This window comes from Fulmarus glacialis, unplaced genomic scaffold, assembly GCF_000690835.1.
Source record: "Fulmarus glacialis isolate BGI_N327 unplaced genomic scaffold, ASM69083v1 scaffold21759, whole genome shotgun sequence".
Classification (NCBI taxonomy): Eukaryota; Metazoa; Chordata; class Aves; order Procellariiformes; family Procellariidae; genus Fulmarus; species Fulmarus glacialis.
In genome coordinates this window covers 16661-34142 of record NW_009234196.1, presented here as the reverse complement: position 1 = coordinate 34142, position 17482 = coordinate 16661, and the positions used below count along the sequence as shown (strand labels likewise).

Below are 17482 nucleotides of genomic sequence, written 5' to 3'. Positions count from 1 at the left end.
CTGAATCTAGATGAAGAGATAAAAGCACTATGAGGCACCCATGTTGGGTGGTTTTAACTTTGGTTTTATTAAGAAGGCTGCATCTTCTGAACCAAAACTGCCTCAGTTGATTTTGAGATGGCAGGGTCTTGCTCTGGCCAGACAAAATCTATGGGTGCTGATGATCTCATCTGTTACTTATTTTCCCTTGCATTTGTCCAACACTTTTAATCCCTGGTCCTGACTGAGTCTGGGACAAGTGAACAATTATCTCCTGTTTTGCAAACAGGACAACAGAAGCAGAGAGAGGCAAATCTACAAAGAGACAAGGATTCCTGCTCCTTACCCCCTGCTGCCTCCTGGAATGGTGGCAGTTCTCCAAGCACACACTGTGAACTGCTGTGGGATGGGTTAGACCCTGGGAAAGACTTTTAATGGCTGGGACAGTGAAACAATGGAATGGGGGGTCTCTGGATGGGATGGATCACGGAGGGCTCTGTAAAATAGAAAGCAGACAAATACCTATGAGGAATATTTTAGGCAGACCTTGGTGGTCTCCTAGGGGGTCTCTTGAGATTCCCATCAGCAAAATATTCTATGGTTTTTTTTTTCTTAGCAAATTTACTGTTTTTTTAATGCTAGCTTGAGGGCAGCCTCTCAGACCTGGTGCTGAAAATTTGCTACCACCTACCTGATTGTACTAGTTAATTAAGGACAACTTTTAAGTGCCTTTGGTCTTGTGACCACAGTCACCCTTATGTTTCTTTCTAGTGCATCCTGTGAGATAAAATCTTTGCTGTGGTACCTCAGCCTAAAAGCTAGTAGAGTTGGGGCTGCAGGCGATGCATGTCTATGTGACGCATGCATGCTCGGGTTGGCGTCAGTCATGGTGAGTAAGCATGGAGCGAGGCTAAGGCTGAGAATAATGCTTTTTCCTTCCGAGAGGAATTTGCAGTCAGTTTGAGAAGCAGATGCTTTTGAACACAGAGATGGCAGAGACAAAAGAGGTGTCACTTACCTCCAGGCTAATGTAGGCTGTCTTGTTGGGGCATGCTGTTCTCTGATAGACATCCCTCACACCTTCCTGCCTGCATCCCCCCAGCCCTCGCTGTGTCTTCTGAAGAGAACTCAGACCAGAACATTGCTGTGTGGAAATTGTTCTATTGAGAACAACCCTTTTGGCTTAGACCACTTGGCTAGCTAACAAAAACCAGCTTGCTAGACTCCTAGGGTCAGCAGACTGTTAGAAGAGACATAATTCATTGAGGTAGCTCTGCTTTTTGATGTGTGACCCTCTTTAACATCTGACCATATACTGAGGAATTCCCTGGGAGCTAGTAGCTCAGTTCAGTGGACCATGTAGTGATGTTCTGCTGGGACAGATTCCAGCCATGTCCTTCATGCTTTATGTATTACCTTATGGTGCCTCCTCTTCCTTCTGAACCTGAGCAGCTCTTTGTGCTGCCGAGACACGAAGTTGACGGCAGCGTACTCTAGAAGTGCGGAGAACACAAAAAGCAAGCACACGGCCATCCAGATGTCTATGGCCTTCACATAGGACACCTAGGAGTCAGAGAGAGAGACTGAGATGGGGTGGCTTCTTCACCCAAATGCCTTTTTGCTTGCCATTTTACATGTTACTCCCAAGGTCTTTGGAAGGAGTTGATCAAGCTGTGGTACGGTTGACATCTGCTGTTGGATACCAAAATCTAGCTCATTTAACAAGAATGTATTATCAGGCCACTGAAAGTGCTCCTGGGCTCTTAAGTAGCAATAATTCCACAGTTTTTAATTCATTTAGGTCTTGATTGTGATGGTTGATATGCAAGGAAAATAGTAATCCAGTCTGATCACACCAGAAGCGCTTTATAACAGGGAAATTCAGTATTATTATAGAAGTATGATGGTCAAGTGAGTAAAAAGCTAGAACGTAGAGTGTGGTTGTTGCAGAGGTTTGTAAGCTACAGACCTCCTGGCTACTTGGAGCTGTGGTGGATCTTGGGGTGAGTGCCAAATCTTAGGGGAAGTTTTGCTGCTAGTCATAGCAACACTGCTAAAATTTTTACAAGAGGGGACTGGCATTTGTTCTGCTTGCACTTAAACTGGAATAGTGCAATGGCAGCAGAATGTCTCTTGTGTTGAGCAGGAGGATCTGTGCGGTGAATTACTTATGTGCAAATGTACACATTTTGCCCCTCTGCGAAGATAAGTGTGTTCCCTACCTTGGGCAGTGATGCTCGGGAACCAGAGCTCTGCGTGGTCATGGTGAGCACTGTGGTGATCCCCAGGCCAACACGAGCAGGTGCTGCATCCATATTGATCCAGAAGGAGATCCAGGACAGAATGACAATAAGGAGGCTGGGGATGTACATCTGGATCAAGTAATAGCCCATCTGCCGTTCCAAGTGGAAACGAGCTTCTATACAGGTGAACTTGCCTGTGAACGACAGGAGATACATGGAAGATTACTGGTAAGGCACGGTGAGCCTCCTGTTTTCAGCTATTATCTGGGGACTTTCCTTACATTGCCTAGAACCAGACTCTTGTTAGAGAAGGAAATTAACAGCTGTTGCCCAGTTCTGAAATATGAATGTACATCAACATAGCAAAGAAAGCGCTTGGCAGTACGTCGTTTGTCACTTAAATTTCACCTGCTCCCTTGCCTCAAAGGTAAAAGAAGATGTTGGGAGAGAAGGTACAGACCAAACACCCTTGAAGAGATGCAGATGTTGCTGGGGACAAGAAGGTTCCACACACTTGTATCTATTAGCTTTTTATTGGCTATATATGTGTATGTCTACTGGCAACGTATCTATGTGTATTTATGTATATGTTGCCCCTAGTTGTGTGGAACACAAGGTTTGTATCACCAGAGTGCCATCAGACATAGCAAGAGACTCTGGCAAATGCACAGTCCCGAATTCCTCTCTAATGAACCCTGCAGCTAAGGGTGAACAGCACTGACCTGTGTTGTAGTGCTTTGTGCAGTATCTCAAGTCTTTTTCTTCTTTGAGGATAAACTGAGGCAAAGTCAGCCCATCAGCAACTTGCACGGCTCCTTTTTCTTGCCACTCAAATATGAGATCATTCATTGTGTAGCCAACTGTTGAGAGGAGGGGACAAACACCGTGTGAAACGTTAAATACTGATCTGGAAAGGGACAGATTTGTGGAAGAGAGCTATGCTTGGAGGCAGGGATTTATCCTGGCCTTCCTTGGCAACGCTGTAGCGAATGGGATTTGCGTTGAGGCAGAACTGCTTATGCATGTGGTAAAAGCCAGGGTAGTGACCTGCACAGGAGCTGTGATGGTGTGCAATGAATTGTCTGCAATAAATCACATTTTTTCTTGAATTTGGCTTGTTGAGCCGTCTGCTATTTTTTCAAACTTGACCTCTTTCTCTGAATGAAGTTGTTCATCGTCTTTCCCTCCTTTGGGATAAGTAACATGTACAAGGGGCAAATGTTCATCCAGAGAGAAAAAATCCCATTTGCAGCTGAAAGCACTTTCACCTTTCTCCTCCAAAGTGAAAGGCCAATGTAAATACAAGCAAGCCAGGGCTCCTCCCATGGGATCTTTTAAGGTTTGGCTTCTCTAGGAAATGTCACATTCTGAATGAATGGAAAATCCTGAGCAAGCCTCCAGAGAAGGCTGAACTGGGAATGGGTTGCAGCTGGGCAGGGAGATGGCAGAGGAGAGGGAAAACGCCTTGTCTCCTCTCCAAAACAGAGATGTGCACGGGACTCACAGCTTTCTAACTGCATGATGCACGTCTGTACGTCCATGGGGAAGTTCTTCAGGTCCATGGGGCAGGCCAGAGTCAGCGTGATCCTGAGGAGAGAAGACAACACAGGGGAATGCCAAACAGTTTGTGTTACTGATGAGGGGGTGCACCCTCTCAGACACCCAATGTTGCAAAGAGGCTGGTACCTTGCCCAAGACACACTGGTGTGCTGAGGGAATGACTGATCATTCACAACTTCCCTGCTTATATTTTCACACGTGGTGTTGGAAAGCATCAGAAATGCCAAGCATTTGGATCTGTGATATAATACCCGGCAGAGTCACCTGCTGCAGATGGCGTTTCGTTGCAATGTTGTTTTGGACTGTGCAGAACAACGAGTTCCCACACCAAACGGTTTTGCTGCTTCTGTCTCCATTTCTTGCCTCAGGTTCACAACAGTCTGGATTACCAGCAAGCCCAAACTCATCCTCTGGACCCCCCAGTTACATTTCTAGAGACTGGGACTGTTTGGAAATCTTTGAACAGAACATTTCTGTGTCAGAAAAAAAAAATGAAGTTTGGTCAAGATCACACATTGCTGTGGGGGAAAAGAGAGACTTTGGTGGGATTTTCTGCAAGGAAAATGCCCTGTGGTAAGTCAATATGAATCTCTGTATCTTCCTGAATTCTTGCTGTGCCCCTTGAGAACTCTACGTTTGTCTCTCAAGTGCTATTTTCCACTAGGTGCAGGCTGCATTTTCTGTGGTATACTGCTGGCCTGCCCTATACCATGATCTATGCTCAAAATGTTTGTTTGGTTCAACAAGCTGATATTAAATGATTTTATTCAGAGAGCTAGACTTGTGTTATTTGGTTTGATAATGCTGAAAATGTTGTTCCCTGAAGTGTTTAGATTTTTCAGCTTTTTGCCTTGATGTAGAAACAGCAGAATTTCCTGGGGGACAGGAATTGAATTTTTCTATCACCTACAAGAAACTTAGTAGGAGGGAAAGATAGTTTAACTTAAATCCTTATGTTGGAAGAAATTGTTTGCTTGGGTTTAGAGGCATGTTGGGACAGAAGATATGACAGTAGAAAGAATCGACCTGTTCAAGTTTCCTTTTTATGAAAGCAACTGCATTTTCTATATTTAAAGAAACACCTTAGTAGAAAAGAGTCACCACTAGCCTTTGCCCACTTTGTTTTTCTCATTGCATCTCTGGCAAGGGACTCCATCTCTGATCAATTAGAGATAAGCCTTCAGTTAGATCTTCAGACAAGCCCCTTGAGAAGAATTTACTGTAAATATCTGCCAGATGTGAAACAGGGGTGACTGTGGCTGCGGCTAGGTCATGAGATGCTGAGCACATGCTGGACAAGTGTGTGCTGAGAAGGGATCGGAGAGTGAATTCCTCAAGGACGATTTTGCTTCAACCCAGTGCTGAGCATGCTGAGTCATGGGTCCGTGGGACAAAGTCCACCTTCTTGTAAGTGCCTTGACTAGAGTTCGGCTATTGCAAATAGTATTAGCAAAGAGCCAGTTAGAAAATGGCAGAGCACTTCAGATGGAAACATTTTTTTTAAAAGGGCAAGACTGTTTCTCCTTTTGGAAACTCTTGCATTTACATTGTGCTCTTCCATTATGAATGTCCTCTTTCTTTTTGCTTTTCACAGGAAAATGTACTTAAAAAGAAACCTATATTTTCATTTGGAGATGAGGGAGATAGAAAAGTTCTTTTTTTTAAACAAGAACTGAAGTGTTTTCAAGTTTTTGCCTTAAAAACACTGATCGGCTCAGCCACATGGCTCCATGTCCCTGCTGAGCCGTTGCTCTGTTTTGCAGAGCAACCCCAGGGCTGGGGTGACCCGTTATTCTCCCTCTGCGCTCCTGCAAACCCACCTGGAACAGGACTCTGTGCCACGCTCACTGCCAAGCTGCTGGGGGCGGTTTTACTACCTGCCTGTTTTTAGAAATTAAGAAATGTGAGGTTTCCACATTCAGCCAACATGCATGGCAATTCTCTTACTGTTTTAGCCATTAGGCATCTGGTATTTGGACTGGAACCACCTTGATATTTGGTGGAGGCTGTCTGCGTTGCAGAATTAAGCTGTTTATTTTCCATTTTACAGCTCCGTGCTGCTTTTTCTTCCCCATGGCTGCCACTAGGAGCTGCAGTGTGAGATTGGGTGTGCGTACCTTAGGCAAATTTACATTGTGCATGAGGTGAAAAAGTCTTCAAGATGGAGTTAAACTTTCCCTATTTAAGCTCATGAAGTTTGATCTTAATTTTACTGGTTTAAAATAAAGAGTGGATGGGGTTGGAAGTGAAGTGAAAGTGGGGGTTTGGATTGATTTCCAGTGGGAAAAATTCAGTGCAATTAGTTCAGCTTCACTGATAGATTCTTGGATATAGCGAAAAAGGGATAAATGGGAAGAGTTATGCTGAGACAAAGCCGTGGAGCTCTACTTAGCAGTTTCCCTAATTTTTTTGTCAGGAAATGCAGCAGCTTTCAAAACATAATTTTTCATGGGCTTCTACTAGTTTTCATGTAGCACAGCTGGTTTTAGGCTTGTGTTAGTATAATATCTCCAGTAATTTTACATTGGGGATCTTAACTAATCTACTAGTGAGGAGCAGAAGTCCTCAGTCTGAGAAAGGTAGAGATGAGCTATATTCCTTCCCAGACCAACCCTCTGTTTCCATATGCTTTGACTAACACCTTCCTGCTTATTACTTTTCTGCCTGTTGTAGAAGCAACAGCAAGTGGCGACCATCTGGCTGAAGGACCCACATCCTTCTGCTCCAACATGGATTCAACTACTGATGTAAGGAGGTATTTCCCATCTTCCCTTTTTCACTCAAGTTTTTTGTCTTCCTTCTGCAAATAAAACTGTTTCTGAAAACAAATTTCCCAGGCATAGTTGTGTCTTAGCGGGTCTTGAGGACAGAGCTGCCTGGGGGTGTGGAATTACCCCCAGCTATGCAGTGTTCTCTCCTGTCCCAGAGGCAGCCCAGCTCATGGTGTGCAGTCTCCATGCCTTTCGAAAGCACCATCCTTCTCCAAGATCCTGACTTCCAGAGGGAGACATGAGGCACAGGAAAATTTTTCTCTGTCTCAAGCTCTTCATTGGTGTGTGATAGAGCACTGCCAGGCTGGCCAGTCCTTTTGGATGGGCATCTTCTTATTTAACCATGAAGAAAAATAATGGTGTTTCTCATGTTTTCTTTTAAAGGAAAGCTACTAATACAAAATTAGAACTTGAAGCTCATGTAGCTTTCCCTTTCCCAGAGGGATTCCACACTTTTGCCAACCTCTTCTGCTTGGGGGGGCTGGAGAAAGACCTCTTCACTTGCAGCACATTACTTTGCTCTCACAAGGATGTGCTTAGACCTGCAAATAGGGAACTGTATACCTCACTACTTGTAAGCACGGGTAAATGCTGGATATAAGGGTCCAGATGAGGGAGCTGGTTAATGACCTTTTTCCTTCTTTTAGCTTGTGTAGTTGTATTTAACCAAAAAAAATTTCAAACAATATTGGTCAGGGAGACAAGGATATGTTTCACTTTTCAGTTATTTTTGTGTGAAGGAATCTGCCCCAGAAGAAGGATGAAACACTGGCACAGGCTGCCCGCAGAGGTCGTGGGACGACAATCCATGGAGCATTTCAATTTGGCCAAAGCCACAGTCAGCCTGATCTATTGTTGTCAATGGTCAGGAGGAGGTTGCATGGGTGATGTCCAGAGGTACCTTCCCACCACATTGCTATGACACTGTTAATTGTATGATCTCCCACTTTAAAACCCCTTAATTTCTTTTATCCAACGCCATAAAGTCTTCACTTTCTCATTTTAGGCTTTAACAGTGGGAATTTAGCTCTGCCCTCCCCCATCTTGGTGGAGCTCTTCCCATTGAGTCACCTCACCTGATGCTGTAGAGGACATTGCCATTTCTGGAGATCCTCAGAAGCTTGTTGTCTGTGGTAATCTCATGGAAATGGGCCCCTTTCTCATTAGCGAAGAACAAGTCAGGCTTCCAGATGGAGTCCAGCATAGAGGGGTCCAGGTCCAGAGAGTCATCAGGGTATTCATTGTACGCCAGCCGCGGGTCATTCCACTGCTGTCGCAGGAAGATGTTCACCCTGTAATCCTGCACGGTGTAAGCAGGGAGCAGAGAAAGGCAGTTAGTGCTCAGAATAGGCTGAAAGTCCTGAGAACTCCTGCACGGTGTAAGCAGGGAGCAGAGAAATGCAGTTAGTGCTCAGAACAGGCTGAAAGTCCTGAGAACAGGGGAACATGTACTAAAATCATTCTCAAAACCAAACCATGTCTAGGCCTATGTTCCCAAGATATGGCAAGTCTTCTTGGCATTATTTCTCAAGGAGCTGTCATTATTTTTAGCTCTGTAGCTTACAGCTATCTCATAGCATGAGCAGTGCCTATCCGTGCATCCCTCTGCCATAGCAATTGTCAGCTGTGTGTGAAGTGTCAAGACCTCTAGTCTGAACCTCGGGGCTGGAGAAGCGATGTTCAATTGCGGGGGTCGTAGGGGCTGCTATCAGCAAGATGACTGGTATCAGCAAGATGACTGTTGCAGAGGATTAAGGGGGAAAGGACATCGAAGCCAACACTGAAAGGTGTTGAACCATCCCATACCGTGACTATCTGTGGTTCCTTCAGACTTGTGAAAAGGCACAGTGAGACAGGCAGTCCATGGAAGTGCTTTTCCTGTGTGTTCTCTAATATAGGGGTAACTCAGATGAACTGGTGGGAGCAGCTGCCCTTGGTGAGAGTATGCGAAGACGGGAGGGATGTGCATGAAGTCTGCTTTCCTAATCGTAAGTGGTGTTCTGGGTTCTGCTCTTTAATGTCAAAATGTCATAAATGCTACAGATTTTACACTACGGCGGCCTCCTTTAATTGAAGCTAGTCCCCAGCACTGTGCAAAATGGTATCTGCTTCGTAACCGTGTGTCTTACAGCTCCCCCAAGTTCCCCAGGCCAAGGCTGGCTGCTGGGGTAGAGCTCAGACACTCTCCTGGACAATTAAAGGCAGTTTCTATTCTCCCTGTCTGACCAATAACTTCCCAGAGTGATCTGCGTGCCCCTTTTCTGCTGAATTTCACATAAGAAAGTGAGCCAACGAATTGAAATGGGGAGAGGACGTGCCAGCTATCAGGGGAGGGATAAAAGCCCTATGTCTATAAAGTAATTAGCATTTTCAGAGTACAGAGGCAGACTGCATCTGAAAAGCAGCATATAACAAACCAATTTCACTGCCCTGGCCCAAACTAATAGTTGCTATCATGATTCAGGGTTTCTTTGGTGCCTTTCTAATACTAACGTACTTTGAAGACTTTTATTAAGAGACAGTTACTGGAGGTGTCTGACGTGCTTGCTGGTGTCTAATACCTGCTGCAGGGACTAGGAACTTTCTTTCAGTGAGACTATTTGGCATCTCTGACTCTGCCATCAGGCCTGTTCTTTCCATCTGGAGAGCATGAAGCTCTGGAGTTGAAGGGTGCATGTGGAGGAAAGTCTTTCTGATGATGCCACCTCCAGTGCTCGCTTGACTATGAACCTACAGCCTCTTGTCCAGGAGGACATGACTTTTGTGGAGTCCAGTCACACTGGAGGCTTTGGAGAGGATGGTGTCTTGGGTGCTTGTGCTTTGGGGGCAGTTCATAGCCAAGCCCATGGTCTAGAATCTGTTTCAGGCCACTTAGTGCCATCTGCATCCTCGGAGCACAGAAGCTGCTAATGACATTAAAGATTGTGACAACAACAAATGGACCAAGGACTTGATGCTAAGAGGAGCAGACTTCTGAACATGAAAAAGAGTTGCAAAACTCTCTCCTGCTGATATTCCAAATGTAACCTTCACAAGTCCGAGTGGGTCCCTCTGACTTAATTATGTATCTCTGTTGACCCTGGATAATGTGTCTTGAGAAAATGTGAATAGCTGTGGACAACTAGGAACCAGGGTCTTAGCGCAGGACTAGCAATCATACAAACCTGAAAAAGGAAAGCAACCCTGAATCTCCACTCCCCATGGCACACAGCAGCTCCCTGAACAACTTGTATACTTTCAGTTCTCCCTTTTCTGTGTGTAAAGATCTGCAGCCATTGCAATCAGGGGAAATCAATGTCACTGACCTAATAGGTAGAAAGCAAAAGGTTGTTTTGCTTATTCAGCTACCAATAAGTTGGATGCTAGCAGGTCCGCTCCAGTTGGGGGCTTATGTCATGTACAACACAAATTGAACTCGTGTTTGGAAGAAACCTCAGTAGTAGCTGCCCAGAAGTGTTCTCAGCCTGATGGAGTGTTGGAAGGGGTAGGGAAATGGAGCCAATCTCTCTACAACAGCCTGTGTTGCCGCAAATAAGCTTTGTTGCTGGAGTAAATTCACTGCTTCAGCTCCAAAACTTGCCAAAAGGAAAGGGAAGGGTGAGAAGAGAGGTGTAATGTGGCTTACGTTGCCACCGCAGCAGGTGTAAGAGGCCATAGACAGAATGACTGCCATAGTCTTCATCACCATGATGAAGGATCTTAATTACATGCTTGTGGGCCAAATGAAAATTACCTTCTCACAGTAGATGGCTGTGAGAAGGTCCCTCCTAACTCATCTCCAGAGGCCAAGTGTCCTGTACTCACGCCCTACATCGGAACAGTCCAGGGGCATGTCGTGGATATGTGGTGTGAGAGACTGCACCACCTCCGTCCAGGGGATGTTCAGCAGTGTGGTGAGTAACTCTGGTGCGTGCTATTCTTTGTGCTCCTCCTTTGGAGACAAGTGTTTGCAGTGGATGGTTTTCTGTTTTGGAATATAGACACCTGAGCATTTACGTTGTGACATAAAAAAGGCAAGGACAAAGAAATATAATACATGCACTGAATGCAATTCTCTGGCTTTCCCATTTTATGACATTAATATTTTACCTGTGTGTGTGTGCGTGTGTGTGTTTATGAAGATCTTCCTTCTCAGTGGGTTTATTCCACAGTCCTGGCCTGGCCACAGAGAATGGTTGTTTCCTCCCAGATGCCTTTTCCCTTAGGACAGACAGCTGCATTGCACTGTAGCACTGAAGGTGCTGAGCAGCCTTTTAGATTTCTTGTGTCCAGGCTTATTTGAATGTAAATGTGAAAACAAGCATTGTGACTGCAAACTAGACATGACACTGCCTGAGGAGCCAGCAGAAGGCATGGAGAGCAAATGGGGTATGCCTGTGGCTGTGACATAGCCTAAGATAAGGGTTGCAGTATTCTGTACCAGCTAAAGGATCCCGTGTGTTGAGAGCGTCTTGCCGAGGCATTGCAGTCAAGCTGAGAGGTGATGAGCTGAACAACGCTCGTTTGTTGGCTACCTGGAGATATACAGTGTTGCTCCTGGATTCTGTTGTATGAGATCATAATTAGCACCACCAAGAAGTCGCAGTTATTCCTAAATGATGGACAGAACGGACCAATTTCTGATGTGAACTTTCAAGCAAAAAAAAAGGTTTTACTGGGGCTGCAAACTCAGCAAAAAAATTCTCTTTCTCCATATCTTTCTTATCACTTAAGTTCCTCATTTGTGTGCCAATCACATCCAGGCATTGATTATCTTGTGCAGCCTGCTCCTCTGGCTGGTTTGGGAGTGGAGAGCAGCAGCTCTGTTGTGAAAGCATTCAGGAGCTTTGCAATTTGGCACAAAGGCATTTTACTCCCAAGGGGGAAATGACACAGGGCAGGAAGAAAATAACTGAAGTGATCAAAGTAGTTCAATTTGATAACGCTGAAATGAAATTCTGCTTAGTGGCCTCGCAAGGAGCCAAGGAAACGGAAGATCATTTCAGACTGTTCCTTCCCAAGATACCACAGTCTTGGCATCCGACGATGAGTGAGCTGATGAAAGCGGTGGCAGGCTGGAGGTAGTGCTGTGAAGAAGGGATGGAGGCTGTCAGGAAACTCAATAGGTTTGAGCCCCTGACTCAGGGGTTCTGTCAGACCAGCCTCTGCACCAAACAGTTTTGGTGAGAGACCTCACTTTGATAAATTTACATTTTGCTGATGGAAAAAAAACAGGGTAGAGACTGAACTCTCTCGGGAGAGGATTCTGTTATCCCACCTGGACAGCAGAGCACAAGGGGCTTTATTGACATTGGGTTCATTCTCTGGAAAGAGAATGAACATTTTTAAGGCTACTTGCCCTGCAAAGGACCACTACAACTGACTGATTGCAATAAAAAATAAACACACTGGGAGCAGACCTTGGAAGGGTTAATAAGGGACCTCGTTACCTTGCCACAGCTGTAGCCAACTAGCCAATTTGAAGCCTGGTGTGAAAGCCACAGCTGGGCCAAGGAGAGGAGGTGCTGTAGATGGTGGTTGTGTTGGAGGTGCTGCTGTGGAGGAAGCCTGTTGCTTGAGGAAGGTAGGCATGTGCTGAGGGGTGGGAGCAGTACCCTAGTGCTTAATATGTTCTGGAACCCAAAGTGGAAGGTTTTTCTGGGCCCTCCTACACGGAGAAAGCGTATCTCTCTGGGCCAAGGATGAGGCTGCTGCTGGGGATGGGTTGTAACTGCTGTCCTGAATTTCAAGCTTAGGAACTTAGTAGTGAGGTCTTGTTTTTCAGCTTGGTTTTTTGTGTCCTTGTATTTGAGTTGCATAGTCCCATTTCGTTTTTTTTTTTTTGTTTATTTGTTTGTTTTTTTTTAATTCCCTCCTCTAATCAGTGCAAATACAAGATGCAACCACAGAGATGGCCAAAACACTGCAGGTCTAACATTGAAACTGCAGCAGACTGTGAGGTGTTGTGAAAACCTTTTCATTTTGTGTTGCGTCACTTGTTACATGTTTATCATCTCTGTGGGACTGATGGTTGGTTTTAAGAATGACTGACTGCAAAAAATTGAGCTCAAAACCTAGCCTTTGCTACAGGTTTTGTGTGTTGGTACTTATGTCTTTTGCTGACCTTGGGGTGAGTGGGCCCAGTATTAAATGTGACCTATACACTTCATCAGTTGTATTTGCTACCTGCTGCATTGTGGCTTGTGAGGCTGGAGTGAATTGCTTAGTCTTGTTTTGCAGGATGGTTTGTTATCTCACTGGAAAGCTCACGTACAGATGTCTCTGAACAAGTATGTAATGTTTAGACAGTTGCAGCCTCCAGCTTCTCCTGTCCTTAGGAGACGCTGGGAGACCAATTGTGGCTGTGTTGCAGCTGGCTGGAAGGTTACATTTGGTTTGCTCTTTTCAGATGGCATAACTATAGCATGAAATCAGCAGAAATAAATTTGCATATATACTGTATCTAGGGGAGCCTGTGTTGGCTGTTCTGTAGTTTTCTTTCTTTTACGTTCTCTTGTTTGCTGCGTGTGGATCCTTTTTAAAACGTGGGACTAGGAGTGGTCATGCTGAGCATTGAGTCCAGCTCCTAGCAACTCTAGGTGATAATATAAAAAAAATTCCTCCTTCTTCATGTGCCTTCACTGTCTACTAAATGCTCCCAACTGCCTAAGCCAGTGAGAGATCCATAAAATTGCAGCTTCCATTGGAAGAGAGATCAAGGGCATTGCTTAATTCCAAGTTTACTGTTATAGCAGGAAATTTGTTAGGTGAAATGCTCAGATAATCCTACCAGTTGTCTCATGCTACAGACAAAAGCCAAAGCTGGTGCAGTTTATTCACTTAAAACCAAGACCCTGTTCCCTAGCTGCGTGGCTTCTGTTTCATTTTGAATGAATAATTTGTAGCTTTGCTATGGTTCTCCTACTCTGGTATGGCTGGGGGGGAGGGGTTTATGCTTTTGAAGAGCAAAAAGGGATTTAGCAGCTTGTGTTTGGGAGTTATCTGGTGTTTTTAATAAAAATAAGTGGATAGAGTGAATGCATCTTGCATTTGTCCTCCGGAATCCCTTGCTGTTGGATGCACTATTGCAGTAATGCTTTGGGATGGAAGGAAGCTGTCTGGACTTGTTTGGCTCTTGTAGTTGGTAGTATCTTTCCCCTTGAAGCACTTGTTGGGTTCACAGGGATGTGTTCCCAGCCGCAGGTTCCCTTGTCCTTAGAGCTCATTGCGAGTTGACGTAAGCATGAGCTGCAACCTAACATAAATGGCCAATCAATTATGTGCACCACTAGAGGCTTTTATGCTGGGTCTCCAGTTCTGCAGGGTGCTTAAAGGAGTTTACTTCCCTTGCTCTAAGTCAGCTCTGCTTTGAGGAATTCAGTTTGGTGGATGACTTTGTCTTTTTTTTTTTTTTTTTTTTCCCTTCTTCCCTCTGTCCTTGCAACAGTTTTCAGGTCTCCATTTCTTGCCTTGTTCATTTTGAACCATTGTGGGGCAGATACCAGCTTTCTGCCTGCTCTGGGAAGTCTGTGCCTTCTCTCAGCCCCGACTTATTATCCTCCCTTCTGAGGTTTGTTGACGCAAGTGGCTGCATCAAATGCCTGTTTTGTTCTATTTTCCTGTATTTTCTCCACTTCCTCCATCTTCCATGATGGTTTAAACTGTAAGTGAGCATTCAGCTCCAATCTCTCTAATTCTCTGCATGGTGACCTCATGATTTATGCTGATTTGTGAGATTCAGGCAGTGTAAACTTAGATGGCAGCAGTGGTATTTTCTGTAGGAACTAACAGCCCCACTGTTGAGATATTTTAAAGACTTCTCTAATTGCATGTGTGGTATCCATAAAAACCTGTGACTCTTCTCCTGCAGGTATTAGTGCAGTAGTAACTGAATATAAGATGATGTAGTACTTGGAATCTGAACCTGACCAGGCTTGGAGTGCCTAATGACTGAGGTTTAAACCATAATGTTGTTTCTCTTTTGGCCAGTGAGGCAGCTGGGGGAGCGTTACCATCATCTGTCCCAAGGATCAATGATAGAGTACTGCTTGCTTTATGGTAAAACATTGAATTGCCTCTCTGCCACCCAAGCTTCCCCCCCCTCCCCCCAGATATTTGATCACTGGTTTGAATTCAAAGTAGTCAGGTCTGTCTCAAAATCCCTCATAGACAGGACTTCTGCTCTTCCCAGAAACTGTGGTGGGGAGCTGACACTGACTGTTTGACCTGCTGCATCCTCAGTGAGGAGAGACTGGCTTCTCTGCAGAGTAAATCCCAAGTCAGCAAATCCCAAAGATTGTTCTAACTTGCTGGGCTCTCATTTTTAGATGCTTCAGTACCTGTGTTGCTTGTGTTCTCGTCAGCGTTTACAAGCAGAATCGCTGTCCCCAAAGCAGCGCATTATATTAGGTTGTGCGCAATGCTGCGTCAGCCTGACATCTGGAATAGCTTGTCAGAGCTGGCTTGGGTATTTCTAGACAAAGCAATGTGCCCAGAAGGTGTTCTTGGGTTCCCATGGGAATTTTTTCTATGGAAGATAGACTATGAAATGAGTGGCATCTGGAAAGGATAGCAAGTCCCTGCAGCATGTCTTGGAGGTGAACTCGCTCGTGCTAGTCTATGCTAATTTTACGGAGCATCCTGCTTATTGGGATCCTGTGGTGTCTTTGTATGACTGCTCCAATGCATCTTGCAATGTAGGACAGATATATTGAAAAACATGTCATTGTAATGTGCCCTGTACATTGCACGGGATCCCTTGTGGGCCTGCCCCTCTCCCTGGCAGTCTGTGGATAGTCTCTGCTAGATTGTGTAGGAACAGAGTATTTATTGCCTGTAACACCAAAGGAGGTATCTGATAAGATAGTACATTAGGAACAGATGTGTATTTTGGTTCTAGTTCTTTCTCTTTTGCTTTGTATACAAATGAATCCATGAATACACTTCTCACCTATGAACTCTGACCAATTCTGCAATCCAGCTATGTTTCTTTGTGCTTGGACAGAGTAACAGCTCTTTTTTCTACTGCTGGAACTGAACTCCCCCCAACCCCAAGAAGAGAGAGAGACTTATAACCCCAAGTATATAGCTGAGAGTGGTGTGCATGACAAGTAACTTGTTCAAGTCAAGGGGTGTGATCTATAAGTAAAGCCTGTAACATCCTGCCTGAATGAACAAAACACCTGAAGCTGCAGTCTTGCATTCTTCATTCAACATCTTTTTCTAGAAAAAGAATTACCAAAGAGTAATTAAACGCCATATTTCTGGATTACCTCTAATTAGTAGAGAGGTAAGGCACTGTACCTCCAGAGTTTTCCTTTGCTGTTCACTGATTATGTCACAACTGATCTTTAATAGTTTTCAGACAGAGCAATTATCTCCTGTTCTAGTGATCCTCTGCTCCTAGTGTCTTGCCAATTAGATACAGCCTTTAGCCATGTTCACTAGTTTTGTCTGAAGTGAGCCTTAACTTGCAAATATTGGGTTTGATTTTTTTATTAAAAATCATTGTCTAACAGAAATATGTCTCCAAGAAAATAATCATCTAGTGATTCTCTTAATCTTTGGGAATCTGAAATCTGGTGCAGACTGAATTTGAGTTCAGCTGATTTCCCTTCACTTAAAGTGTTGATTCAAACTGCTGGATTTACATGCACTTAAACACAAAGTATCTGCAACTGTCTCTGAGCTTGGAGCCTTAGGCAACTCTTCAGAAAAGACTATTTGTTTCCTTTTCTGACCCTTATACTTTGCCTGTACAGCGTTTTTGTAGAGATGCAGATAGAGAGTGTGTGATCTTCAGCTACATGAAGTGTGAGTCTTGTGTTGACCATTAACTTATTCAAACCTTAGGTAAACTTGGGAACACAGAGACAATGTTTTCCTCTGGTCACACTAAAGAGGAGGGTGATGCTGCGTTTGCTGGGAGTGCAATGAGGCTGAGCCAGTAGCTGAGCAGCTGTGCTGTGATTTTTACTTACCATAGTTGTTTCTGCAATCGAGCCAAAGCTGTTGATGAAAATGTTGCAGCTGACATTCACTGGTGGGCCTGCATGACAAATACAGGTTGGAACAGCAGTTTACTGTGTGCTTATAAGACAAAGTATTTCCACTCTGTAGCACTAAAACCTATTGTGGGAAGAGGGTGACTGAGGGGTGAGTATGGGAATAAGGTCTGGATGACCCAGCTTAGTCTAGTCTTTGTTTTGATGCCAGTTTGACATAAGAAAATGCTCTTGCTTTGCCTCTGTTCCCCCGTTTGGTAGAGTGTTTATGTATCTCTTCTGTGAGCTGTTTTGATGAAAAGGAATAGATCACAGCCAAGCAGGACAGCTTTCTAGATACCTCGATATTGCTGTATGGGTGCCAAGCTCACCCTGAACATGATAGCAATGTATCCCAGAAAAGAGCTGAGAGACTATTGACAGGCCCTCTTCTTTAGAGCTCTACACTTCAAAATACTCATTTAAAGCATCTAAATGTTTCTAAACTAGGGCCATATGCTCCCTACACCTGCCGGGTTCAGCTCTGTTCCTGCCTGAGTTACTGACTTCATCCTCCAACTTAAACCGAAGCCCAAATGCTTCTTCCTTGTTCTCAGAATGTGAATGCCCAACTAAGTCTAGACTTTATGGAAAAGCTGCAATCTTCTTTTTGTTAATCTTCCCCTCCCCCAAAATCAATTTGATACGGATCTTTGGTATTATTTTCATTTAGATCTAAGCCATTAAAATGCCCTTATGAGTTACTGCAGTTAATTTAAATGACATGCTTTGAGAGCTACAACCCCAAGCTCTGTAAAACACCTCCTATGCCTCCCATATAAATTGGAGCCTGATTTATGTGTGGGAGGCTAAGCCAGCAAAACTGCCCTGTGGGGAAGGTGTAGCTCATTGAAATAAAAGTGAAATTAAATTATCTGGAATAAAAATGCAATACAGCTGCCTTCAG

The 17482-nt window shown here is 44.4% G+C and overlaps 1 protein-coding gene across 1 annotated transcript in view; it reads right to left on the bottom strand.

Moving 5' to 3' along the window:
• Positions 1-1395: 1395 nt before the first annotated feature.
• Positions 1396-17482, bottom strand: part of LOC104082459 (glycine receptor subunit alpha-1) — a gene marked incomplete at its 3' end in the record, with an annotated part of 17349 nt that continues 1262 nt past the window's right edge. Inside the window, exons 2-7 of the mRNA XM_009585589.1 lie at positions 16513-16580; positions 7630-7853; positions 3727-3809; positions 2945-3082; positions 2202-2416; positions 1396-1542 (exon numbers count right to left, since the gene is read on the bottom strand). Of these exons, the coding sequence (XP_009583884.1) occupies positions 1396-1542; positions 2202-2416; positions 2945-3082; positions 3727-3809; positions 7630-7853; positions 16513-16580 (875 nt within the window). The remainder of the gene's footprint in view (positions 1543-2201; positions 2417-2944; positions 3083-3726; positions 3810-7629; positions 7854-16512; positions 16581-17482) is intronic.